The sequence below is a fragment of the Martes martes genome, assembly GCF_963455335.1.
Source record: "Martes martes genome assembly, chromosome: 13".
Classification (NCBI taxonomy): Eukaryota; Metazoa; Chordata; class Mammalia; order Carnivora; family Mustelidae; genus Martes; species Martes martes.
Window position 1 is genome coordinate 37393992 of NC_137901.1, and position 26753 is coordinate 37420744.

The 26753-nt window shown below is 43.6% G+C and overlaps 1 protein-coding gene across 2 annotated transcripts in view; it reads right to left on the minus strand.

The window, feature by feature from the left end:
* Positions 1–7338: 7338 nt before the first annotated feature.
* DTNA (dystrobrevin alpha) overlaps positions 7339–26753 on the minus strand; it is a 374000-nt gene continuing 354585 nt past the window's right edge. Inside the window, exons 20-25 of one of the 2 annotated variants that reach the window (XM_080821015.1) lie at positions 23009–23168; positions 20492–20581; positions 18722–18890; positions 16197–16329; positions 13966–14014; positions 7339–8436 (exon numbers count right to left, since the gene is read on the minus strand). In XM_080821015.1, coding sequence (XP_080677141.1) covers positions 13997–14014; positions 16197–16329; positions 18722–18890; positions 20492–20581; positions 23009–23168 — 570 coding nt within the window. In that variant the 3' untranslated portion in view covers positions 7339–8436; positions 13966–13996. The remainder of the gene's footprint in view (positions 8437–13965; positions 14015–16196; positions 16330–18721; positions 18891–20491; positions 20582–23008; positions 23169–26753) is intronic. The other variant, XM_080821021.1, reaches the window with a different exon arrangement.

A 26753-nucleotide genomic window follows, 5' to 3' on the forward strand; every position in this document is an offset into this window, starting at 1 on the left:
TTGACCTGAGGTGGTGCTGGAAGGAGGGAAACGTCACACAGGCAGTGAAACATGGTCCGGCTGGGTATTCTAACTATTTGTCAAGTTTGCCTCGAAATGGTCCTAAAAATGGAAATCCTTCCTAAAGAGATATTTATTTTGTTGTTGTTAAGAAAATGAAAAAGGGGGCACTTGGGTGGCTCAGTTGGTTAAGCATCCGACTCTTGATTTCAGCTCAGAGTCTTGATCTCAGGGTCGTGAGTTCAAGCCCCTATGTTAGGTTCCATGCTGGGTGTGGAGCCTACTTAAAACAAAACAAAACAAAACAAAACAGCAAAAAAACATTAAAAATAACAACAACAAGATAGTTAAGAAGTTAAGTGGAGAAGAGTCAAATCTGGTATGTTTTACAAAAGGGCCAAATGTATACAAGTTTTCTATCAATTATAAAGCAATTTAACTTCATGATAACTCACTTTGAGGTAGAAAGACACATTACTTTTGAACTTTATCGACTATTTTAATCATAAAAGTAGGCCATGTTTATTCTAGATTATGCAGAAAATACAGATGGAAGTTTGTTTAAAAATCCATCATCCGAGGGCAATCACTGTTATCACCTTAAAGTATTGCCTACCATTTTTCTTTTTAAAAATCAAAATTATGTTCACTTGGTCATTCGTCATTCTTCCTAAATTCCCTTTATTGGAAACAACTAATTTCGTTCTTTTTTTACTCTTTTGGTATTTACCTCTAAATAATATGTATGTGTATGTGTATGTGTATATTCTTATTTTTCAGTTTCAGGTATTATCTAGCCTTCCCCCCATGGAAGCTTTCCCCCTCTACAATGTAGATGTACGCATCATCCCAAAATGGTTAGGTGGGACTTTGGTCGATTGTTATTCTGTGTTTACATTGTTACTGTATGTTATTCTATGTTTACATATGTTACTGTATGTATTACATTTTTACTGTATTGTTACTGTATGTTACTGTATGGGATTTAAAGGTGAGATTCAAAGTTGAACTATATGGTATGCTATGATTAATTTTCCTTTTTTGGAACAACTTGGCAATTAATGATGATCTTGATCTTCTTATTTATTTTTTAGGCATAAATGGGTAGTTTTGTCAGCATGGAAGTTATACAGTATTGAAAAACCACTACAAAATAGAATACAAATCACATATTTTCAAAAGGTAGAAGGAGCCAGGGTTCCTAAATCAGTATTTGGAGGAAAGTCACATACATATCAGGTACTTTCCTTTTGGGCTTTATGTTTTACACAATTGTTATTCTATATGGCTTTGATTGTTTTAGCAGCTAACATGGTATTATTTAATTTCTCATCATGGACCATCCCTTATCTAAGGTACTATTTTTTCCTCTTTGTTTTGGTCTCTATCGCTCACAGTAAAGGCTTTTCTCAGGTGTCCGGTTATACTAGGTTGTCTGCTCATTTGTAAGAGTAAGGGTCTAAAGAGCTAATTAGTAGTCTCAGCATATGACCTTTTCTGTAGGGTACTCTGGTTGGCCCCATGTCAATATTTTTAGGGATTTTTTGGGGAGGGAGGGAGTTAGTAGATTTCCCAGAGAGGGCTCTTTCAACTTTTCTCTGAAGAGTGAATTCCTGGCTGCTGGTGTTCTGAGCATTGAGTGGAAAAAGCCAGTTGGAGGGTCTCAGAATTTGGTGTTTATAGGATCACTGAATCCCTCTAGTATAACAATAGTTTAATTTCTAGTTTTTACATTTCTAATGATGTTGATAGATTTTCTTATATTTGTTTTTAAGTTAAATATATTTTTGTGTGAGTGTTCTGCCCCCATTTTGAGAACAAGGATTGTAAAGTTCCCAAGGGAAAAAGTGAAAGGAGCTGACACAAGCTGAGGTTCCAGTATGTTCTGGAACCTTGCTGGGTGCTTTACATGCATTGTCTCCTTAAATTTGGCTCTCGAAACTACACACACAGAGTGTCAGACAAATACACATTGCCATAAAATGGGAGAGCCACTTTTTAAATTTTATTTTGCACATCCAGAGAGCAGGAGATGTGTTTTATAATTTAGCCTTTCTTCCTCAGAAATATAACTAAGACAGATGAATTTCCAAAATCATTAGAACAGTCCTCTTCCAAAAATAACAATTAAAAAAAAGCCATTTTGAAGTGTCAATAAGGAAATACTTTCTATCTTAACTTGATTGTTATCAAATGCCTCTCACAGTATGTAAGTTGTCAGCGTTGTCTTTGTGGGTTGATCTCTCCAAGTGGGAAAGAAGGTAGGGAGCTGGCCCACGAGGGAGTGTAGGGATGGAAATCAGGGTCAACCTGTGGATTTATTATGCCACACAACAAATCCCCTAACGCCCTGAGAGGAAAAACAAGCATGGGTTTCCACTCAGTGTTTCTCGAGATTTCATTGAAAACACAGGTTAGGTTAATTCAATTCAACACATGTGCAATGAGCCAGTTGCTTGTGCTTATCTTACCTGACCTATCAGCTGCACTCAACACATTTGATGATGCCTTCCACCTTGAAACACTTTTCATCATTGGGCATCCGGGATACCACAGTTGCTGATATTCCTCTATCTCTCTGACCACCCCTTCTCAGTCTCCTTTATCGCTTCTGGGCTGACAACTCCAAGATGTATAGATCTGATCTAGACTTCTTTGATTTAGACCACAATATAATAAAATGGTTGAAAGCCAAAGACTAAGAGAGCATCTTGAAAGCTGCAAGAGAGAAGTGACTGTTATATACAAGGGTGCTTTAATAAGATTAAAAATTTCTCATCAGAAACCATGGAAGACAGAGGGCAGTGCAATGACATATTTAAAGTGCTGAAAGAAGAAAACAAACCCATCAGCAAGAATTTGATATCTGATAACATTGTTTTTCAAAAATGAGGAAGAAATTGAAAATTTTTTTTAAAAGATTTTATTTATTTATTTGACAGAGATCACAAGTAGGCAGAGAGGCAGGCAGGGGTTGGGGGGTGGGGGAAGCAGGCTCCCTGGTGAACCAAGAGCCTGATGCTGGGCTGGATCCCCAGACCCTGAGATCATGACCAGAGCTGAAGGCAGAGGCTTAAACCACTGAGCCACCCAGGTGCCCCAGAAATTAAAATATTAAGACAAGATAAACAAAAAGCCACCCAGGTGCCCCAGAAATTAAAATATTAAGACAAGATAAACAAAAGCTAATAAACAAAATATTAAGACAAGATAAACAAAAGACAAGATAAACAAGATAAAAAAAACAAACATTACCAGTAGACCTGCCCTGCAAGAAATGCTAAAGGGAGTCCTAAATTTAAGTGAAAGGACATTACATGGTACTCAATGCAGTTTGAAGAACTAAAGATCTTGGGTAAGGTTAACTAAAGAAATTGAATAATGTTTTGTGTGATATAATGGAGGATTTATCTGGCATTTGTTCCTAGCTCCAGGCAGAGCTGAACCTGACCCCACCCCAGTTTCCTGCTGGTATGTCTTTGTTACGTTAATGCGGCAACTCACTGGGGGGATTGCTTCAGGATGGGGGCTGGTTACCAGAAAGATCAACCATGTGATTAGATGATTGGAACTTTGGACCAGCCCTACATCTAGGAAGGGGACATGAACTGGAGATCGAGGTCAATTGGTTTAATCAATTATGCCTACATAATGCAGTCCCGATATAATCTCTGCACACAGAAGCTTCCTGCTTTGTGAACACGGGATTATGATGTGCTCATATTCCACAAAAGGAGGGCATCGATGCTCTGTATCCTCCTCCCTCCTCCCTTCTTCCAGACCTCACCCTATGTATCTCTTCATTTGGTTGTTCCTGATCTGCATCCTTTATAATAAAACTATAAGAGAAAATACAGTGCTGTCAATAAATTCTGTGAGTTGCTATAACAAATCATCAAAACTGAGGGGGTTGTGGAAATCTCTGAATTTATAGCCGGTCAGTGAGAAGTGTGGGTGGCTCCCAAGACTTGTGACTGCCTTTGGAAGAGGGGGCAATCTTGTGGAGAACTTTACCCTTAACCTGTGGGCTGTATGCTAACTCTGGGTAGTTTGTGTCAGGACTGAATTACAATATACCCACTTGGGGTGGAAATGGAACACATTATGTGTTTTATTTGCAACACCACTTTAAATTTCCTCTGTGATTTGAAAGACTCATAAAATTCATGATAAATCTATGCTATTTGGCACACAATGTATAAAGATGAGGACAGATCCAGGCAAACGAACATTCTTTATTACCATAAAGTGTTGGTTCTATTTATCAGATGACTGAAACTGAGTGTGCGGAGAACTCCCTCAGCCTAGAGCCACCACACCTGAGCACATACCTTTCTCATAATCCTCTTGACCTACTCTCACTCACCCCACTGATGGCAAGGAAAGGTATTGGCCCAGGAAAAGAATTCCAAGGAAAGCAAAAGTGACTTTCTCTTTGAGGTCTAGAACAGAGAGCTGGTTTAATTGGTCCTTCCTAGATATTTTTGGGGAGTATCTGTTGTCAAGCAAGAGCAGCCACGAAGAGACTTCCAGAAGAATGGAATGCCAGAGAAACTGTTTACCTACTGCCATTTGTGTTCCAGCAGATGTTCTTGCCTAAGACTTACCCTTAGCAGCCTTCCTCCTTAGGAAAAGCCATTTGCATGAGACAGCAGCACCAGAGATGGAGAACGTGCATGGCCCGAATTCCTGCTACACTTGCAGTTACTGAACCAATTAACGTTGGGAAGAGGATGAGGTATTGTCATTACTTGCCCTGACTCACAAGCCTCTGATATTTTTATTAGGTTTTCATTAAAATAAAACACACATACCCATATTTTCCAATGCTCTGTAGCATACTAATGTTACTGGGCATCTCTTCAGGCAAAAAGAGAATCCTTTGTTTACTGAAGGCATAGAAAATTTACATTGTTAGACATGCCCTTCAAAGATGTTGGCCAACTCCAGTAGCCTTGTTACTGAATCAGAGAAGCTGCCCAACCCTGGTGTTGCTTATCCATCGACCCATTCTCCCATTTACTTTATTTATGTCATGAAACCTGGGAAAGTTGGAATAACATGATGAATGAAATAAAAATATCCTCCACAATTCCATGATTTAGAGCATCACCATTTTGGTGTATTTTTTCCTATACACACATACCCAAATATTCATCAAATTGGGACTATTCTTACACTCTTTAATAATCTGATTTTTTTTTGCTTGACTTATGCAAATATCTTCCATGTTGAGATATATATCTCTTTCTCAACCTTTCTCAACAAAGGCTTCTTAGTATTCCAGCCTAGCATATCATGCATAAGTAGTTTAAGTGTTCCTTTATTAGTGTCCATTATGCCCTTTCTAATACTATAGACAAGGCTGCATAAACATCCTTGTTTATGTATCTTTAGGGTGTCAAAAGTGGAGGTGGCCCCATCACAACATAGTGTCCCAGCATAGTCCATGGCAGCAGAGTCCCAGACGGCGGAATTCCAGGTTTCCAAGGTGCCCAGAGGACCTCTTCCTGGGTGTTGGGTGTCTCATAGCTAACGTGTGCTGTTGGGATGATGAATCTGAAATGTTGCCAGCTTCTTCTCACCACACTTGGCCTTATCCCAACTCTGCAAATCTGCCCTTTTGGGGCCAGTAGGACCACCAAGTCCTACCCCCAGGTGATTCTTTGTATCATGGAGACAGAGGCCTCAATCCTGGGAGCATAAGATTTTTCTTTGACAGAATTCTTAAATTCTGTCAAGACTGGAAGCATCCAGTCTTCCAGGGTTCATAGCGGAGTTTAACTGCTGTGGTGTTACCTCAGTGGCTCCAACCAACCGAGCTGCCATTATGTTCAAGCCCTGAGATTTGAGTATCTCTCCTACTATGTAGAGAAATCCACATATCTGACTTACCAGTAACAAGTTCCCTAGAATTAACCTTGTTAAAAGAATTCCATAGCCTTGTAGTCTTCAGATCTGTATCAGCATCATCAACTTACTAAATCAAAATTCTGTAAGTCCGAGAAGCTCTGCACTATCTTGGTTTAAGGAGGACCCAACTGAACCTCATCCTGGATTAAAGCTGGACTTCAGGTCAGCACACAGATTCCCTGGGGAGCTTGATGAAATGCTGACTCTAATTCAGTAGGTCCGGTTTGGAGCCTGAGATTTTGTGTTTGTAACTACCTCCCAGGTGATGCCAATACTGTTGGTCCTTGGACCACATTTTGAGTAGCAAGAGGATAGCGGTTCTTAAAATCTGTCAGAGTGTATTACCTGAGGCACTTGTTAAAATACAGATTCCCTGGCTCCAGCCTAGACCTGCTAATTCAGATTAACCAATTTTTCAGGTGACTTTGGCAGTTAGATAAATTTAAGAAATGCGGAGGTAGGGATCAGCACTGAATGTGGCATGGCCCTGAGGAAGTGAGGGGATGAGGCACCAGAGGCAGCTGAGTGAGACTTGGGCAGATACCCACGGAAATGGCTTTGTTGCTCACCTCCAAATGGAGGGGATGGGGGGGTGTGGGGGTCGGGGGGGGGGTAGAGAGGGGTGGGGGGTTGGGGGGGGTCTGAGCGCCCACTAGTGGTCATATCAGGTCAGCACTTGCCTCTGCGTTGATGTCCTGCAGAGCCTCTCGGTTTCTTTCTCTAGTGCCTCTTGAGTGTTTATAGCATTTTCATGAACTGTAAATCAACCCCAGACTCTGTGAGCACAGACCTTCAGCACCGTTCCAAGTCAGGGTTCCCAAAAATGCCATTCATGAAGTGCTGGAGCCCGACAGATTCTGCTATGGTTCCGCCAAGGAATTGGCTCCTTATGCAAACAAAACACACAACCCAACACCGCATGGGAATCCAGTGGTTCCTGGAAGAGAAATGAGAATGGAGGGAGTGATCGCCTCTGTGGACTCTGAGCTTTTGTCCGCTCTTTGGAACTTTTAATTTGATTCCTGTTGCTATCAACACGTCGACCTCCAGGGTGTGCTGATTCTCCTTTCTCACCAGCTCTAGCACAGACGAAAGCTACTAATTCATTTATTCATTCACTGGACACATCATTGGGCAGCTCATAATTGCCAAGTACCTGGCTAGACGCTGCGATTCAAAGGATGGAGTCGAGTAACACAAAGAGCTTAGAACAGTGTCAGGTATAAAGCAAGCGCTAAAATCGTGAACTCTTCCAAAGGCAGGGAAAAGGGAGATTCTATTTTGCTGCAGTTAAGACTCAACCGATGGGGCTGCTTCATGCTGCAAGCGCTGACTTGTCTTTCTCCTTTGAACAGACTGACTTCATGTTACTTCAAGAAAGATTCATTGAAAGAAGGAAATAAAAGACACAGATATAGTGTTTTTAAAAACATTTTTTAATGAAGAAATAATTCCATTCCAAAATATAGACACACAATTAAATAGTTTAATCACTTCAAAATATAACATGTCTCCCGGAGGTTCCAGCACGCACACACACACACACAAAACAATACTTAACAGCAATACAAAAAAACCCATACAATAGTAGTTTTGTTACAATACCAGTGAATATTGTGAAATCTTTAGTGTCTCTGAATTGGTTATTTCAAATGGTGTCAAATGACAGTAGTCATAATTAAAAACGTCTTACAGTTAATTAGCCTCAAGATGGAACATTTCTGATTTTTTTTCTCTTTTTGGTTCAAAAGTAAAAATGCCCTTTCTTCTGAGGACACAGTGGAGTTCTTGTTTGTGGCTCCTTGCGCGAACCAAGCCAAGGTGATTGCAGCAACCAAAGGTCGCCGTATTTACAAGGTCTATCTACAGTTAACAGCCAAGAACTAATAAGGGTGGACAAAGATGATCAAAATAAAAGCAGACATCAGTGCTAAATTATGATGCAACAGTTTGCCTCATGCATATAAGAAAATACATAGTATATCACAACAAAGGCCACACTCTTATGCAATTCAGTTCACATTACTACTTACAAATGAACCTTCCCTGCCTTATAGAGATCACTCGAGAATCCATTTTTCACAATCTCCAGCACATCTCCCTCTGACCAACTGAACTTACCCTGACTTGCGTCCTGACCAACCGCAACTGATTCCTGAATCTCATACAGCAGATTTTACCCTCCTCCCTCCCTATCTCCCTCCTTCCCTCCCTCCACATGGCACCATGGGGGTGGTTGGCTGTGTTAGACCAGTGCTCATTAATAGGCCATCATCTCTGGTGGAGATGGATGTGCAATTTATTGTGGAACAAGAAAGAAACAACCCCCGCAAGATGAAACTATCTCGCGGACAGGACAGGTGAAACCGTCTGGATTTGCACTTAGAACAGGTCCCAAAAGTAAATTTGGAGAGCCAAGGAAAGAAGCCCCCCCAAAACCACAAAAACCCAAAACAATACACGCCATTTTGTCTCGGTTACAGGACAGGGGTGCTTGGGTCTGGTCTCAGTGCTGACGTGGAGCTAAGAGAAAGAAAAGGCGGCTGGTTAGTCAGGAACTGGTCATTGGCGGCAGTTTCCAGAGTCCTTGCAATGGCTTCTATGATGCTAGCGACAATCGTGTCATGGAGTTGGCAATGAAAGCTATGACAAGGGGGAAGGTTATCAGCAAAACGGTTCGAACCTTAGACAAGCATTTTGATGTCAAAACACAGAGTGACAACAGATGTCAGCTCAGTCCAGTCAGGGGCTGAATGCCACTTGCAGCATCCGAGTTCCGAGTTCCAGAACTATCTGGCTATGAGTTAGAGCTGACGGCAATGTAGGTAGCTGGGATGGAGTGGTTTTAAGTACTGAGTATGAGGCACGAGTGGCCACCTGCTCCATCTAGAGAGGTATGGTTTCACAGATGATGGGCGGTGGGAAGGAGATGAACGTTAAGATAAACCAACAAAACTCATAATAAAATCCATCTGTGCAAAGAAATCTGAGAACTGTGCAGTTGTGCCCCTTTGGTGTAAGCCTGTTTTCGGGGACATTTGTCAGGCTGCTTCTCTGGGAGAAGTATGAAGAAGCACATCAACAGACAGCGTGGGCTTCTTACTAACACCAACCGAGAGCTTTGCTATCGCCGAGGCAAGCGATTTTGTTCCAAAGGGCAGCCAAGGTCATGGTTTCTGACCAGACGCAGACACGCCGTCTGGAGAGGGACCCGGCAGGTGTCAGGATGTCTGTTCTCAGCTGGGCACACACCAACCACCACCTACGTGGGGGGTGGGAGAGGGTTTTTGCCAGCCCCGGGAGCAAAATCGAATTGCTGAAGCTTTGAGGTTGACTCAGAGCCTTTCTTGCTTATCCTGAACCAGGACTGTTTAGAGGTTCTATATGCAACTTTATTCTAAAGCAGTGGTTCTCAACATTTAGCATGCATCAGGAATCACCTGGGGGGCTTCTTAAAGCACAGATGGCCAGGGCCCAATCCCCAGAGTTCCTGATGCAGCAGGACCCGGTTGGGGTTTAAGAATTTGCATTTCTAAATAAATTCCCAAAGTGATGCTGATGCTGCCGGTCCAGGGCCCCCACTTTGAGAGCCATTGTTCTAAAATGACGTTCTCTTCTTTCTTTTAAAGGAGACAGGAATTCCAGAGAAGCTGCCCATTTACGTATAACGTATTCAATACGTTGCCGGATTTTATTTCATCCAGTTGTGCAACAAGTAGATCCTGTTGTCATTTCCCCAGAATCCCTAAGGGAGGTCTTTAATGCTCCCTGACAAGGGCCCTCAGAAAGGACCATCCACAGAGCCTTTCATTCCTCCTTCTTCGACCGTGCTTTTTGCCCATCAGCTTCTCGCTGAGGGCAAAATCCCAGCTCCACTTAGAAGAGCCCGTTTCCTCTCCCATGACCACAGAAGGCTGCATGCAGAACACCAGGTAGCCAGCTAAGGCAATAAACATTCAGAAATAAAAGGAGAGTGAGCGTTTGCAAGCACACTTCAAGCCTGTACATTTAAAGCTGAAGGCCTCCAGACAACCTGATAGGGGAAGCTGTGGACGAGCGGTGTGGTTAGACATGCTCCCTAAAGCTGAAACGAGAGGGACGCGCCCTTGGAAGAGCAGAGACAACTTGAGTCCGTGTGGGGGTCGTATGGCACCTGTGGTTTATAAACAGCTTTAGCAACGAGTATTTCAAAACATAGTTCACAGTTTTTAAGAAGATCTGTGCTGATTTTAAAAACTAGAGTCTATATCATTTGAATGTTGCCTTTGTCTTTTTGAATATGATATCTATTTGGAAAAAATATTTACACTAAATTCTATGGCTGATTTGTTAGAGTATCTTGAAAGAAAACAACCCCAAGTTGGAAAGAAGCCCCAAAGACTGGATTATCCTGGTGTGATGGTTCAAGTCATTGCTCACAGACACTGAGAGACAAATGCAGACAGTGCAGGCCAAGAACCCTTCTTGGCTTCCGGGCTCTGAGTCTGTATACTAAGGTACCAAATCCTTTGGGGTTAGTGTATAATTGCAAGTGGTTGTTCTTTTCCAATTGCTGCGGGAAAAAAAAAATGTACAGTGTATAATAAACTGGTTCGCTAAAATCCCAAAGAATTCAGAAATCAAACGTCTAGCTATAAACAGTATTAATATTGTCATTGTAAACTCAACAGGTTCGATAGCATGTGCAAAGGCTTAAAATGCTTGTTAATACTGCCATCGTGAGCAACAGCAGTGTGGTTTTCAGCTTGTGGGCTTTCCTTTTTCTCTCCATGTGTGTGGTGGTGGCTGTTTTTTTGTTTGTTTCTAATCAGGGATGAGCCATGTTACAAAAGATGTAGCTGATAAGTTAGCTTTGAACAGGAGTCAGAAGTCTTTTTTTTGTTTCCTTCTCAAAACACACACCTACGAACTACAAATCTTAGAACGAAAAGTTAGCTGCGCTCTGGTCGGCAGAACGCGTCTCTAAGGGTGGGGGTCTGTCGGGAGTGGCTGCGCAGGGGGGCTCCTCTTGGCGCTGAGGCTGCTGCCCGGCGTGTCTTCTCCTCTCTGGGGGTGGGTGCGGGGCTCTCCTTCATCACCAGCTTTCGTGTTACCTTCATCATCTGTCTGACTATAGCTTGCCTGGGAATAAGGAATGTGTAACTTTTTTTTTTAAAGATGAAAACTGTTCCCTAAGTTAGGGTTTCGAAGCTTAGGGTTCTCCCCAGCAACCCCCCCGCCCTGCCCCGACACACATATATTCACACACTCTCTCTCCTCCCTTCCTCTGACAATCAGGAGCCAAGGTCCTGGGACACGGTGTGCCATGGCTCCCTCTGAAAGAGAGGACAGGAATCCTCTGCGTTGGGTCTCTTGCTTAATGGGAGCTTGAGGCATCTGGAGGTCGAAGCAAGGCAAACGGAAATGTTTGTGCAGATGAGACCAGTAACCTACCATCGAAATGCCATGGTAATTAGAAAAAAAAAATCCACTTTTGATTGTCCAAGCCCCCAGTTTCTGAAGTTAGGATGTGGCTGGCCAAGGAAAGTGGTGTACCGTGTGGGGAGAGGGATAGAAAAGGGACAAATCCAAGATCTGAGTCTGCCAAATGGAGTTTTGGTGGATTCTTAAATTTAGTGTTAAATGTTACGTATACTGTATCTCTTCCTAAGAGGCTTGTTGAAAGGCAAGGTTTTACTCTGTTCGCTGCTGTTAGTACTGATGACTGCATATTTATTTTCAAATAGCTCTTTTTGAGCCAACGGGTGGGTCTTTTATTTGTCTGGGGTTCCAACCTCTGTCCCTTTCCGGTGTAGGGCTCTGCCCTGGCGGACACCTAATTGACTTGCAGCGGGGAAGCTGGCTTCCAGACCCTTGGATAAGAAATGCACAGCTTTGAGGCAATTTCTGGTCTTGTCGCATGGTCAGAAAGCCCAAACCAATCGATTTCCATAGCACAAACTGTTCCAAGATTTCAGCTCTATTTCTTGGCTACGTCGAGAACTAGGATAGAATTACCTGCAAAGATGAAAAGCCACTGGCTTTTGGATTGATCCGTAAGGTTCTAAATACCTTTTGCCTAAGTGGCTGATTTCATGACAGGCTAGTTCATATCTAGAGTCCTGTGGAACCCCAGCTCGGTAGCCACACGATGTATAAATGGCAGAGGCCGCAATGGTTTCCATTTCTCACCACCAAATTGACAACAAAAGATGAAAACAGTGGCTTAAGAACTTTCAGAGTACTGAAATCTTTGGCTTTTCGGTAGAAGACCCAAATGCCATTTCTTATCTGAGTTTATGTCAAGGACATTTCATCAGTTTGTTTAAGAAAATATTTTTCTAGGAACTAGTGACTGATGTTTAAATAATGTGCAGAATAAAAATGATCCAACTGCGGCCACTAAGAGAAAGAAAATGCTGTGAAAGGAGAGGCTTGCTCCTTTAGGACTAGATCTGTTATAACGGGAGTAGATGTTTTCAGAAATGGCTGGCTCCTGGGAATTGTTTCCACTGTGGTCATCATGACTCAGGAGAGCACGGGCTGTGGCATTCTCAAATCCAAGGGACGGAGACCAGAATACATAGTCAGTTACACCACTAGGGCCTCAGAGCTCACAGCAGCTCTGCCATGATGTCTACTTGCTTAATCCTAACCCGAGGACTGAGACACGAGGTCGGTAATGCATGAGCTAGGATTATTCTCTGCAAGTTGATTTGTCATTTAAGAGAAGTAGATCCCTTTTTAAACTTAGCAGCCAAAGCTGACTTTACGACCAGCTATACTACAGACGTCTAGGAGTCTACAGCTGGGAAAGACTGTGTCACTGAAGTAGATACAAGCACCTGGGCTCCTCCAGCCAGCGACTGGGAGAGGTGTATCTACTCCGAACTGTAACGGGGGACAGCTAAATGGCCATTAGCTGGAGCCAGAAACAAGACCTACACTTATGAGACACGGTAGCCAAAAGTATACAAAATCTCTGCACACGGCAGAGTCCTAGCTTTGTTTATAAAAATACAGAGAGCAAGCTAGTTCTGAGTCCCGGGCCGGGGGGCTTCCCCTATACTCACGCAGCAACTCCAGCAGCTCCCTGGGACTGAATGGCTTGTGAAGTAGTGAGCGCAGTGCCGGGCACGTACGTGTGCACTCACCGTAAATTATGGTGCGTCTGGCACCATGTTAAGCTCTTTATAAACTACATCCCAGGGAGGACAACTCCACTACGAGGTAAGTATTAGGTTATATGTTGTGCAGAGGGAACAGAAGTTCAGAGGGTTTAATAATTTGTCAGGGTTAGGCGGCCACGATTTGGTGGCACCCCACTGAAATCGGGGCCGTCGGAGTCCAGCCTCTGAGCTGTGAACCGCTACACTCCAGTGGTCCTGCCAGTCAAGTGCCAGTCTCGCTACACAATCACGTGACTGACGATTTTCCACGTAAGTTGCTAGGTCCCTGGGGATTGGGAATAGCATGCCACGTAAATGATATTTTAAATTAAGCTGTATCTTGCTGAATTCCACAATGCATTTGAATGGGCTATTCCAAAGATAAAAGGCTACAGAAGTTACCCCCTCTGTTTGGCTTCTTTTGTTTTCTTTAACAATGCATGGTTTTGCCTTCACTTGTTAAAGTGCGCACGTTTGGTCTCTGGGTCCTGAACACAGCACGACTCTGAGGCTGGCCCAGCTCTGGATATGCTGAGCTCGCCTGGACTTTCCCCTCTTAAGTGATGGAGAAGCTGCAAAGTCAGGTGCTGTTAGGGACCGGTGATGGGGCGCCCCAGCCCCGGGGGATTTCTGGGGCATCTCTGGTGTTATAGAAGTTTCTGTGCCAATTTTCCTAATTAGTAGAGTAAAAAGTCAATTCCCAAGGTTGTCTGCCAAATCTCCCCTGGGTTCTAATGAGATGCTCCATAGGCCGGGATGATTCTTTGACATCAGTAGGGAAGGAGGATATTTGTGACACAGAACACAGAAACACCTAAAACAGAGTGGTTGTGAACTGAGGTTACTAGTTATCAGAATTCAGTGTACGGTGGCCATGTTTCCTCCTAAATAAGACAGTACTTACTTGAGAGGAGAGTGATAAAAGGATATTGTATTCAACCTTGCAAGCTGACCTGCGGGTGACAAAGGACACAAACAAGAAAGGTGACATGTCAAGTCTGTGATGCGGTCAAGCTGGTGAATTATTTGGTTGGAAGCCATGCAGAAGGACAGAGAGTGAGAGAGTCCAATGAATAAAAACAGCATTCTGACCCGTCAGGGAACCATACGCTCACAGAAGAGTCAAGGAAAGCCACTTCAGCCTTCTCTAGGGCATATGCCTTGAGTGCGGACACACAGGCCTACTATCGTCTCCTACACCTTTTCTTTACCTTTCCCTTGAAGTCGCTGGGCATGGAAAGGAGAGAAGGGGCTTAAGATTAACCAGAGATGGCAAAGACCCCAACTGCATCTTAAGCTATTAATAGCATTTCCCTTCATTTTACTCATAGAAGGTTAAATTTAATATAATTAATATAATTATAATATAATTATATATTATATATAAATATAATATAATTAATATAATTATAATATAATTAATATAATATAAATAAATATAATTTAGTATTTTATACGAAATGACTATCCCCTGTTAAAAAAACAACTGAGAATTTCAGTGACTGTTGTCACCAACATCCAGCAACCCATATGGGCTCGAAGAGGGAGGCCTAACAGGCACTGCTAACAGCATGAACCAGAACACTGATTATTTAACCACATCCCTCTTTCCCTCTTGGCGGCAGAGCCAAATAAAACTCGTGTAGGAATGCCATCCCTCAGAGCTCCCAGAGACACCCTGGCAGCCTCATCCAGGCTAATTTCCTTCTGTGGACGGGCCATAGATGTGGCAAAGAGCATTCTCCATGGTTCTCCACTTCTGGCAACTTTTTCTGTAGTGTTGAAGCATGGCTTTACCTATATATATATATAGTCACTGATTTTTTTCTTTTTTGGGGGGTGGGGATGGGGTATGATGAGGCCTTCATTTTAGCTGCCTCTAAAATACAGTTGTTAAACCGAAAGGGCTAATGGGGCATTCCAAATAGGCAAAACCTTTGTTTTATATTGTTGGGATGGGGTTGGGAGGCTTCAGTTTCTCTCTTGCTACATTCTTCTTGGGAAAATGTTTTCAAAACAATTCATAAACATATTCTGAGAAATAGAGATAATGTATTCTCTCTGCTTCTCTTTCCTTCACTAACGGAGTAAGAGAGAGCCACTGCTCATCTAAAAATATGGCTTGTTTGGCACTGGATAGAAAGCTCAACATGAAGAAATATCCCATGGGGCCTTGTCGGGGGGCAGTAGGTCTCAACCAGGCAAACATCCCTGAGCTCCCAGCACCTCAAGAAAACACCTGTGAATCACAGGGAAGAGAAACACACAAGCAAGACCAACAGGGCAGTAAAAAATCTCCATGGGGAAAATGTATCCCCTTCGGGATGACTTACTAATTATGCTTACTCCCAGTTGTGTGTGTTAGGTTCGGTGAATTCTCAGCTGGATTAATAACATACCCCAGTATATAAGACAATCTGTCCATCCACACCCTGCTGTACACGGGGCCTACAGTTCCTCTACCTTTCTGGGAGAGATGTGATACTCTCCTACTGATTTATTTTGACATGAGGTGGGCAGGGAAGGAGGCTGAGGACAAAGGATTCAAGGGAAGAGATAGATTTATACTTACTCAGTTTCTTTGGGCCTTGTTCTTTACATTTTCATTTTTTAATCTATGAGAAATTGCATCTTTCCCAATGATCTTAGAGGAGTATAAATCGTTAGTTACTATGTTTCCCCTAATGGGACAAGGTCTTTTTCACTTTCCAGATCAGAATTTCTAAGAATTCATGGTGAACAGCATAGCTCTAGAAGTATTTAAAATTTTTACAACTGTCTAGAATATGTGGCTTAAGGAATGCAATTAGAATATTCCGGAGAGGGGCGCCTGGGTGGCTCAGTGGGTTAAAGCCTCTGCCTTCGGCTCAGGTCATGATCCCAGGGTCCTGGGATCGAGCCCCGAATCGGGCTCTCTGCTCAGCAGGGAGCCTGCTTCCTCCTCTCTCTCTGTCTGCCTCTCTGCCTACTTGTGATCTCTGTCTGTCAAATAAATAAATAAAATCTTAAAAAAAAAAAAAAGAATATTCTGGAGAGGGAGGGTGGAAGAAAGGAGAAGGGATGGATTTTCTGAGTGATGTAAAAGACCTGGCTACCGAGGGGTGGGGTGCTGGGGCCGGGCCTGGCTGCCCATACCTGGTAGGCTTCATCTTGTAACTTCTGTTTCAGGTACTCCTCCATCTTGAGCTCGTTCTCCAGCTGCCGGACTGAGTCGTTTTCATAGTTCTCATCGTCTGGCCGCACGTAGGGGTCCCCGTCTTCTGAGACCCTGGGAACAGACCACAAATGGTGTTTGGGAGCAAATCTTAAAAGTAGGAGTGGAATTCATGTGTTAGCTGTGGTTTTTGGCCCCAATTAACTGAGTCCCCGAATTCGCTTCTTGGCTTCAATTCACTTCAATTCAACATCTTCTGTTACCTAACAGAAAATTAAAAAAAAAAACAAAACAAAAAACAACCCCCCCCAACCCCAAAAAACAAAAAACAGACTTTGGAAGTTTGGAGAAATGAATGATCAAGGCATTCTCATATGTAATTTTTCCATGGCAGTCTGAGGATCATTGGTCATCTGTGTTTTCCTTTGGTTTACAGAAGTGAATTGCCTTTAAAGTGTTTGTCAGTCTTAAAAGTGGTGGCCTTCTCTTTGGAGAAAATATAGTTTTCCCAATCTGTGGGCCTTTTTAATTTTTTTTTTTTAAATGGAATCCAAGAACACTTTCTATAAGGAAAGTGAGCCCTCTAGTGAAATAATGATTAAGGACATTTGTTCATAATTTACCCCCTCTTTGTGTTGGGACACGCACCCATGTACTTTATTTTTACAGCAGATTAAGTCTTAGAATAATCAGCTCATGGGTGTCAGGGAGGTCATAGCTCTTGATCTTAAAAACGCATAGCTCTTGATCTTAAAAAATTTATACGAGTTCTGAATCTAAGAAATCGTCTCAAATTGTTCAATTCTATCATGAGATAAAGAGCGAAGAATGATCTCATTCACTAATGTGTGACTCTGTTTGCATCTATCCATCCCCGTTTATAAAAACCCCTTCTGAGACTAAACATAAATTCGCCACCTAAATCATATGACTAAAATAGTCTCAGAGTAAAACCCGGTGTCTGTTTGGTAGGACAGATACTAAGACATGCCCTAAAGTGAAGAGAGTGATCAAGTAGAAGTTTCTGAGCTGGAACTTAAATGCCACTGTTCATGTTTATTTATATCTGTACGACATGTTCTCATTATTTTTAGAGGTTTGGGGCCAGCCTAAATAGGACTGCGAGGCCTCTGTGAACTTTCCCTTCCGAAGTACCGCAGCCTGATAGTGGTAGCTGATACTGTCACCAGAATGCTGGGGACAGTGGAGTGGGGTAGATTTAGCTACAGTCTTGGATTTTTGGATTAGAACAAGAAAATTTTAGGTAAGCAGATGTAAATGCTTCATTCTGAAAAATCACACAGATAGGTTACTTACCAGACTATACTGCCGGCAGTTAATTCACCATTTTCAATAAGAAGCAAATCAAATAATTCTGAATTATAGAGGAAAGGACAGGAAAGCAAACTAAAAGGAAAAGCAGCAGCCTACTGCTACTTAAAATTATGTTAGAACGGTTTTGTTTGCATCTCTCCGCCTGCCTTTTTACCACCCGCTTTCCAACCACATCTCTTTATAGTTCCCCATTACTACTGGTCTACTCAGTACTTGGATTGAGATCCAAAACACTAGAAAGGCCTCTGGTTCGTTTCTTCTTTGGGTCCTGAAAATGGCCAGTTCACTTTTGTAGACTAGTCTGCAGCATTTTTCACATTAAGCACCATCACCTTCCTGGTCTGTAATGCTCGGGGAACCCCTTTGTAACCCTCTGGTGAGCCCCTCTGTCCACCTTTCCCACGGCTCCCTGAGCCCCCCTCTCTAGCAGGCTCCCCTTGCTTCCCAGCCTTCCCTCCCACCCACGCGGGAGCCAGCAAGCCCTCCTAGGGCCTCCCCCTCTGCTTCTCAGCTTTGGGTTCCTAGGCCTGTCTGATTTGATTTTGAGCTGATCCAGGGACACAGACAAGACTAGAGGGGACGTCACGGGTTCTACTGCTTTCTGTCAAGCCACAGAAGCCTAACTGGATGAAAATCTTTGCAAAATGCCTTTCAAAGGTCAGATTTACACACACTCAACAAGTCCACCAGATTGGATTTCTTTATAATGAGGCTTTAGACATTCATTGATTTCAATCCCAGGTGCTTAGATAACGTTGTTCACACCCATTCTGAAGAGAGGCCTCTCCAGCATCACCTGGTCCTCTAAGGGCAAATACAGTACATTTAGAAGGTAGGATGACTTATCTCCTGAGCGAGTCTGTGAGTCCCAAAAGGCAGAGAGGGATTCCTTAATACTATTTTGAGTACAACTAGCCCCATGCCTTGGGCGTGCCAGGCTCTCAAAGAGCACCAGCTGGTTTTGGTTATGGCTATTCTGGGTAGTATGAAGGCGGAAAAGTCCCAACACCCAATTTAATGTAGCATCCATCCTTCTACCTCATCTGGCAGAAAAAGAAAACTTCATCATCCCTTTCCGAAATAAAGAATGAAGCAACCACGTTTCTATTTTCCCGTATTGCCTACAGAGTGTTGTGTTCCTGAGAAAGATCCCCCAGCCGAAGATACTCACACGTCACTGCGCATGGTGCTGGGGGGGGTGCTGCCGTGGAGGTACCCAGGTTTCCGGGCATGGATTTGCGCTAGAAAAGCCTTTTCCGAGGTGGGCGATGGAACTAGATCCTCGAACGGAGTCCGCGTAAATTCAGAATCCACGTTACTCTCTGTTTCACTCCCCACCTCTGTTAGGTACAATGGAAGAAACGAAGAATGACTTAGGTTGGGTATTTTTTTTTTTTTTTTTTTTAATGATTGGCAAATAGAGGGCTGCTGGGCTTAACATAAGTCAACCTGTGCTGTGGAAAACATTAAGCAGTTGTGGTACACATGTCAGGTGAGTTTATTATCTTTTTTTCCCAAAATGACATTTGATACTGACATGAATTTCTAGAAAATCATTTGGTATATACAGTATTGTCTTTTTAAATCTCAGTCATATTGAGGAGTTTTTGTGTCTTGACTGAATTAATTTTTTTTTAAAGATTTTATTTATTTATTTGACAGACAGGGATTGTAAGTAGGCAGAGAGGCAGGCAAAGAGAGAGAAGGGGAAGCAGGCTCCCTGCTGAGCAGAGAGCCCAATGCAGGACTCGATTCCAGGACCCTGAGCTGAAGGCAGAGGCTTAACCCACTGAGCCACCCAGTTGCCCCTTACTATTATTTTAATACAGGAAATACAAAACTAAAATAATACATTCACTTAATATCTCAAAGTATTGTGAATATAAACTGATAGTATTTGAAGCTTCCACAGTAAGAACAACGTTTTAGTCACCATGTGCTAGGGCAGTGGGTAGATGCCATTAGTCGTGATGTATTAACTACTGCCATTTTTATCCTACTTGGTAATCTTAATTTAGACTAGCAGCAACAATTTTTATTATTTTAATTCTTATTACAGAGGCTTTAAGAAACCTAAATCCAGAATCTTTTTAATATTGAAGTTGTATTTCTTTTTTTTATATATTTATTTGACAGAGAGAGAGACCACAAGCAGGTGGAGTAGCAGGCAGAGGGAGAGGGAGAAGCAGGCTTCCCACTGAACAGGTTGTTGGATGTAGGGCTCGATCCCAGGATCCCAGGATCATGACCTGACCCGAAGGCCGCTGCCTAACCAACTGAGCCATCCAGACACTCCTTGAAGTTGTATTTCTTATAATTGTTTAATCTCAAACTTTGTGACTGTCAGACAACTATCTTGTTGGGGGACTAAAGGAACAGATGAGATGTGTTAGTAACTGGTAAGATATTATCTGCATATTCATGCTGTTAAAGTTTTAAAAACTGTGTAGTATTTTAGGATAAAGAGTCCCTCTCAATGGCATGCTCTTTATTTTCTGGATAGATCTTTCTTTGGACATATTGCAAAGGTAAATTTCAATTTAGCCTCATTCAAATAGCCATGCATTCCCAATGAACAGAGCTTAAATGAGTAAATAAAACATTTGACTGTAAGAAATAACTTTAGCATCATGTCACTTTCGATCATGATATTATATGTTACAAATACCAGATATTACAAAAACTAGAATTACAAGTCAATTTTGGTATATTTCTTTATTCCTCTCTGCATTTTTCAAACTTTCTGCATTGACCATGTATTAACAGTCTTCCAATCAGTAAAGTATAAATAGTATTAAAAAGTCTGAATATACCAACAAAGTATCACATAGATCTTCAATATATCTTTTTCTACTTGACAATGAAATCTCTAACAGAGGCCCCTAGCACTTTCTGGTCCCTCTACAATGAGCGGATAGCCTAGATGGGACTGGGGACTCACCTGAATTCAGCTCTTTCACAAGAGAGGACATGGTGTTAGTGATGGAATCTGCAGCGACTAGTAAGTCATTCCTTAAATTTCTTCTTGAACCTTGAGTGAAGAAGAAATGATAATTAAAAAAAAAAAAAACACAGCTTGTCGTTTTTTTCCCTCCAAATTTTTATGCAGTTTATCATTTACATTGATAATCCTGAAGCAAGAGAACTTCAAAGACTTCTCAGAAGTGCTTTGGTTCATTTTCTGAAACAATACATTGTACTTAGGGCAGTGGCCACTGATGACGGAGGGGTTCATTCAACTTATTGTGCAAATCAGGACAAGTTTGCGAGTGAAAGGGGCTGGGGATAACAATAAGACTGGTGACCTGCCATAAACTGGGATGGTCCCAGGTCAGCTAGTATCTATGGCCGCCTCTTTTTAGGAAAACCCACACAGATGTAAAGTCTGATTTTGCCTGGAGAACTGTACCTTGCCAGCTGCTGCTACTGTTTCTGCCATGACCTAGTGGCCAGCACATGGGATTCTGATCTCCATCACCACAACCTCTGTTTCTCATCAGGGCTCCTGGAGTTCCCCCTACCATTATAGGTATCTCTGGGGAGTGGGAACCCTATCCGCTGAATGCCCCAGAGTGTGGGATGCACCTGCTGTGAGACCTGGGCAGAAGGTGTACACCTAGGACTGTGAATTGCAACTTCGACTATGGTTTTTCATGGCAGACAAAGATTACGATGAGGTTTCAGGCACACAAAGGGTTAAATGGGTGTCCGTGGACTGGCTTGGGTGTGAGGTAGAGATGGAACAGAGGGCTCCATAACATCTTGGAAAAAAAGGGCTCAAGATTCCAAACACCTGACTTGCAGATGAACTCACAAAAGCATGAATTCTTTATGAGCTAGGGGCAGCCCCTAAGCCACGACGGCTCTTCTGGTAATTTCTCGGGAAGTAAACCTCAATAGGTAAAATAATAAATATATGTAAATTAAAAAGTCAAGAGTCAAATAAAACAATGATAACTGACATCTCAATTTGGTTAGAAATGCTTTAAATTTCTTCAAGACAAGATTGAGAGGACATTTTTTCTTCTAAAAATTAAAAAAGTTTATTTTGTATAACTTATTTTCTTTTTTAGATGAAAGAGTCCTCTTATGGATCTATTCCTCTCCCACAGAGTAGAGAGTACATCATTCTTTTCCTTTAAAATGTAAGATTTTATCCCCATACACAATACACGAGAGTGTCTCTTTCCTCATACTCTTGCTATCTCTGCCTATTATTAATGTTAATTTTTTTTCAATCTGCTAGGTGAGCAGTGGTATTTGTATTTCTACAACAGTTTGTGGAGATTGGACATCCTTTTATATCTTTATTGGCGTTTTATAGTGCTTCTTCTGTCCATATCCTTCACCTGTTTCTGTTTCGGAACTGTCTTTTCTTACTGATCTCTATATGCTTTATGTGGAGCTACAATCGGGAAACTCGATTGCCACATACTCTGGAAATGTTTTCCTCAGTCTATTTTTTGTCTTTTGACTTCACTTATTTATTTATTTATTTTTGCCTTCAAACTAGTAATCGAATACATATCTCCCTTTTCCTTAGATCTCTGTGTGAGGACCTGGAAGGATGTTCATGATATACTGCTAACCTAAAGAAAATGCAAACTGCCGACCAAAATGCAATGCATGGTCTTGTTTGGGTGAAAAAAAAAAGAGTAGGTGTTTGTAAAAATTTGTAAACATTTGTAAAAATTACGTATAATCCTATATAATGAAAAGTTGAGAAGGACCAAACTGTCTAATAGTTTGGGAAGGTGAGGGTCCCGTAGGAAGATTTTCTTCTTTTTTCCGAACTTTCTGTAGATTTAAAAAGCAATGGCAAGAAAAAGTTTCACAAGAGTTAACGTATTTCCAAAGGCAAAAAACCGCTTGCCTTGCGGACCCTGCCCCCACCCCTGGTGTGTGAATGGAAAACGCAGCAGGAGGGAGAATACGGTTCTATTGATCACTCTTGGGGCTTCTCCATGGACTGTGGAGGCTGAACCCCAGGGCCCCACGTTACAGAGGCAGTGAGTGACTCAACGCTGGAGGGCAGCGGTCAAACGACGGAGCGACCGCTTGATCGCCGCGGGGCTCCATCCCGCTTCGGCTGGGACAGTTTAACCTCGATCTTGAGTTTGCTTTAACACCAAGAGAAGAAAGCAGGACATAAGATCTTTTGGAGTTTTAAAATGTATTCCATTTATAAAGTTTCCTGCGATACCGGTGAAAGGACTTCCCTTCCCTTAATGCGCACAGACTCCTAAAAAGTGGGGCCGGGCTAGAGAAGCAGAAGGAACGTAGGACGGTGAAGTGAGAAACTGACCCGCCTAAGGAGTTTCCAGACCAGTCGGGACGAGGGCCACGCGGGCCGAGCCGCCCGGTGGCTCTGATGAACTCCACCCGCCCAGCACACGGCGGGGTCCCACGTGCCGCGGAGGGAAGCAGAACGCAGCGACAACCAGTGCCCGCCACTTACTTTGCGCAAACGCCTCCTGAACGTCTCCCCCGACCCCCGTGAGGGAGTCCTGAGGGGTGTGCGACGGGCTGGAGCAGGCGGACGCGGAGCGCACCGGCATGGGGATGGGCCTGCTGATGGTGTGGCTGGGGGAGGAGCGAGGAGAACCTGCCCCCTGCGTCTGGAGAGACAAGGCAAGTCATTAACGGGTTTTCCCAAAGCCTCCGGCAAAGGTTAAAAACAGCAACCTTGAGGATTCCCCAGCAGGAGGACGTCCGGGGTCATGCAGACGGTAATCCTAAACCTGAGTTGCCGGGGCACGTAATTCAGGACCACATGGCTATAGTCTGGAGTTCGGGTTACATATTGGAAGTTAAGAATATTAGTAGAGGACTGTTCTATAGGACGCCAGATGTGTGCCCGTGTAATGAGGCTACTGGTAAGCGGTGATAATTACAAGGTGTGTCTGTTTCCTCTTTGAGGGAAGTTCCGTGTAGAATAAAAAGACATTTCAGGATAGAGTTTGAAATATAAACTAGGAGACTCTTGGGGATGGATGTGGTTTGCATAATTTCTAAATTTTCAATCTCTCTGTCTTGGCATGATCTTTAGAGGATAATTTATAGGCCAGATCATGCCTCGTAATATCATGCATATTGAGTCTCCAATTAAGGATCAAATGAGGCACAAATTATTTAATCCCTATTTTGGGGCAAAAGTTCACTTTGTCAAATTGCTCTGTGACTCGATTCAAATGGGGAAGAGAAAACTCTCAGTTTCTAATTTTCGGCTACTTTAGGGATTTTTGGCCACATTTCCTGTAGGGAATGTCCTTCTCTGTGTCTATGAAAAAGCAGTTATTTTAGCAATAAGAACAGTGAGATTTAAAAGTGACTAAAGAAAAAAAGTAGAAAACAATGAAAAGCCATTTCTGTCTGTACTACAGTCCTAGGCATGAAACTGTTCACACCTTGAATTTCACAGCTTTGTTTCTACAATGAGGTTTCTTGGAAAGCTTTCCCGTGTTATGATAATTAGTCTACGAAGGAAGCCAGTTATGAGTAAGAAAATGCGGTGCGACCCTCAGGTGCATTGGGTGTTCACATAAACTCCATTCCAGTCTGTTGGGTCCGGCCAGGGGGACGGAGGACTCTTTCATAGCAAGACCCAGAGACTGACCATCAATGCATTCAGACCCAGGGACATGCCCCATGAGAGCAGTGCTCTGGACTATTCAATTTAGACTTTGCTGTGGGGTCTGCTTGCAGTTAGGACACACAACATCAGTTCTGGAAAATGCCATGCTGTTAGCTTCCTGGGGCTCAGCATCACACAAAAGTCAAATCTATAAATTGAGAAAAGTCTAGAATTAGAAACAAGGCAGAAGAGAACAGAGCAGAGCAAAGAACTCATGTGACGCCGGTGGGCTGGGGATGCCACTCTTTCACTCTCAACAGTACCTTGAATGGTCTGTCCGGGCCCAGGGAAGAGCGTGACGCTTGGCAGCCTGTGGCCCCAGCCTGCTCAAGGATGCGTCTGATTTCCCCCAGCAGACTTTGCCAGCTCAGTCTCATTAACCACGAAACCTGTGCTTCTGAGCTACCACGGTATCCTCCCGTTCCCCACACCGATAAGAAACGACTTCACTTTTGCGTTGTGCTTTGCCAGGTAGAGGGGTTTTCATGTGCCTCCCCATTGATTTCTCTCCACGACCAACCGCACTAGGCATCATTACTCTAAACGTGCAAGTGTGGGTCGCAATGCCCAGAGAGGTTAAAGAGGATGGCTGGGGGAGGTTGAGCAGGAGAGCCTGGGCTGGGGTCTGAGCACAGATGCTCTGGCTACCCTGGAATGCAGGGGCCCGGCTGTGTTTGGGCTGCTGAGGGGCCCTCAAAGGAGTTCCTCTGCCCTGAGGGCTGCCTCCCCCCCCCCCCGGAACCCTTCCAGGCAGGGCCCCTGGCAGGCTTCTTGCCCTTACCCATCCTTTTCCCCAAGGACCAGTCACACAGCAGGGAGGAGGGACTGGGATGGGAGGTTGGACAGAGGGGTTGAAGGAAGGAGGCTCCTCTAGGCTATGCAGCTGGGTTACCCCCTCAACTCTGGGGAGCCAGACTCTCTTCTGGGGTAGGAGTTTCCTAATAATAATAGTAGTAGCAGTAGTAGTAGTAGTAATAATAATAATAATAATAATACAATGGCACTTTTTTATGTAACTTACAGTGGCCAGAGCACTTTTACATACATTGTTTGGTTTCATTCTCATTATTGGAGCTAGGAATGATAGTTGCTTATATTCGAAGAGGAATTTGCCGTCTATAAATTAATTTAACCCCAACTATTTCACTTCATCCTCCTAGCAACTGTATGAAGTATTATATTCCCATTTTTCAGGTTAGCCAACTGAGGCTCAGAGGTGGTAACTGGGTTACCCGAAGCCTCCAAGCTGGAGCATGGCAGAAACAAAGTGGATCCCCCTTTCGTCTACAAGCCGGGGGCTTTCCCACAGCCCCACAGTCACTTCTGACGACCAAAGGCATCAGGACCACCCACCGCTTCACTAACGAGAAAGGCTTAGCAGCCTGAAGCTGAGAAGGTGCAGGGCCTGGCCCCATCCGTGGTGTTGGAGTAGCAGCCTAGGGCTTCTGGCTGGGCTGGAGGATACCTTTCAGTTGCCTGGTTGCGGTTGCGGGGAGAGTGTGAGGGCCCCAGGGGTGGAGGAGCCTGCGGGCTGTTTATCAATCACTACAGAAACGCAAGTGCAAATGTCTTATCTGCAAATCTGAAATCCAAAAAGCAAAGTACTTTGTTTCATAAGGATTTGAAGCTGTGTATATGCTTCCTGCGCTGCAGCACGGCCTTTCTAAAGCCCAAGAGGTTCTGACTCCTGGGACCTGTCTGGAGCCAGTGACTTCAGAGGTGGGGCTGGGGGTGTGCATTTCAGTATTTTAATGGCTATCCTGGTGCTGCTTGCACCCGTTCATGGGGCTCTCTAGTACAGGGAGCCCGCAGGGCTGCCCCCCACCGCCCCCACCTTGGGCACGAACCCGGTCCTTTGAACCTTCCTGTCTGTAAGTCTCTTACCTCCCCCACTTCTGCTCACTCCCTGAGCTTCCCGCTGTGTTTGAGGCATTTCCACTCCCAATGCTCCCTGCTTCGTACTGCCTGGTCCCCAAAACCAGCTTTCCCCACTTCTTCCTGCCTGCTTCCTTCCTTCAAAGCCCCTATTAGTGGTTCTGTGTTAAGAGACAAATAATTGACTGTAGTTATGTGTTAAGGGAAAAACAATAGCCTGAATCTAAATTACACCACTGTGTGAGTGACGGAGAGCCACCATCTCCTCAATGAATCTCTAATTGGTGCAATTTCAAGCACTCTGATTGTGTGGAAACTAAGTGGAGATTCTGTGCTGGAGACACGATTCACTGGCATCTTCCCTGCAACACCCAACACCCACTGCGTGTCCAGACTCTGGGGAGGGGAGGGCCCTGGCTCCCTGGGGATCATGTCTCTTTGTCTGGACACTGTCCTGTTTGATGCATTTCCCGGGGCCTACTGCTGGGAATGCCATCTCTGGCCTTCCTTTCAGCTCTCTCTTTAGGGTCACTAGGAAAGGGCAACTGCCTCTTGGCATTGGGGTAGATCAGTGGAGATATCACTGGGTTTCATTTTCAGGTGGTGACCCCTGTAGATGGTGGCCTCTGGCCTGGTCGTGAAGTCTGGTTGTCTGCTAAAACTTCAGAAGAGTTAGAGTGCGTAATCTCTGTGA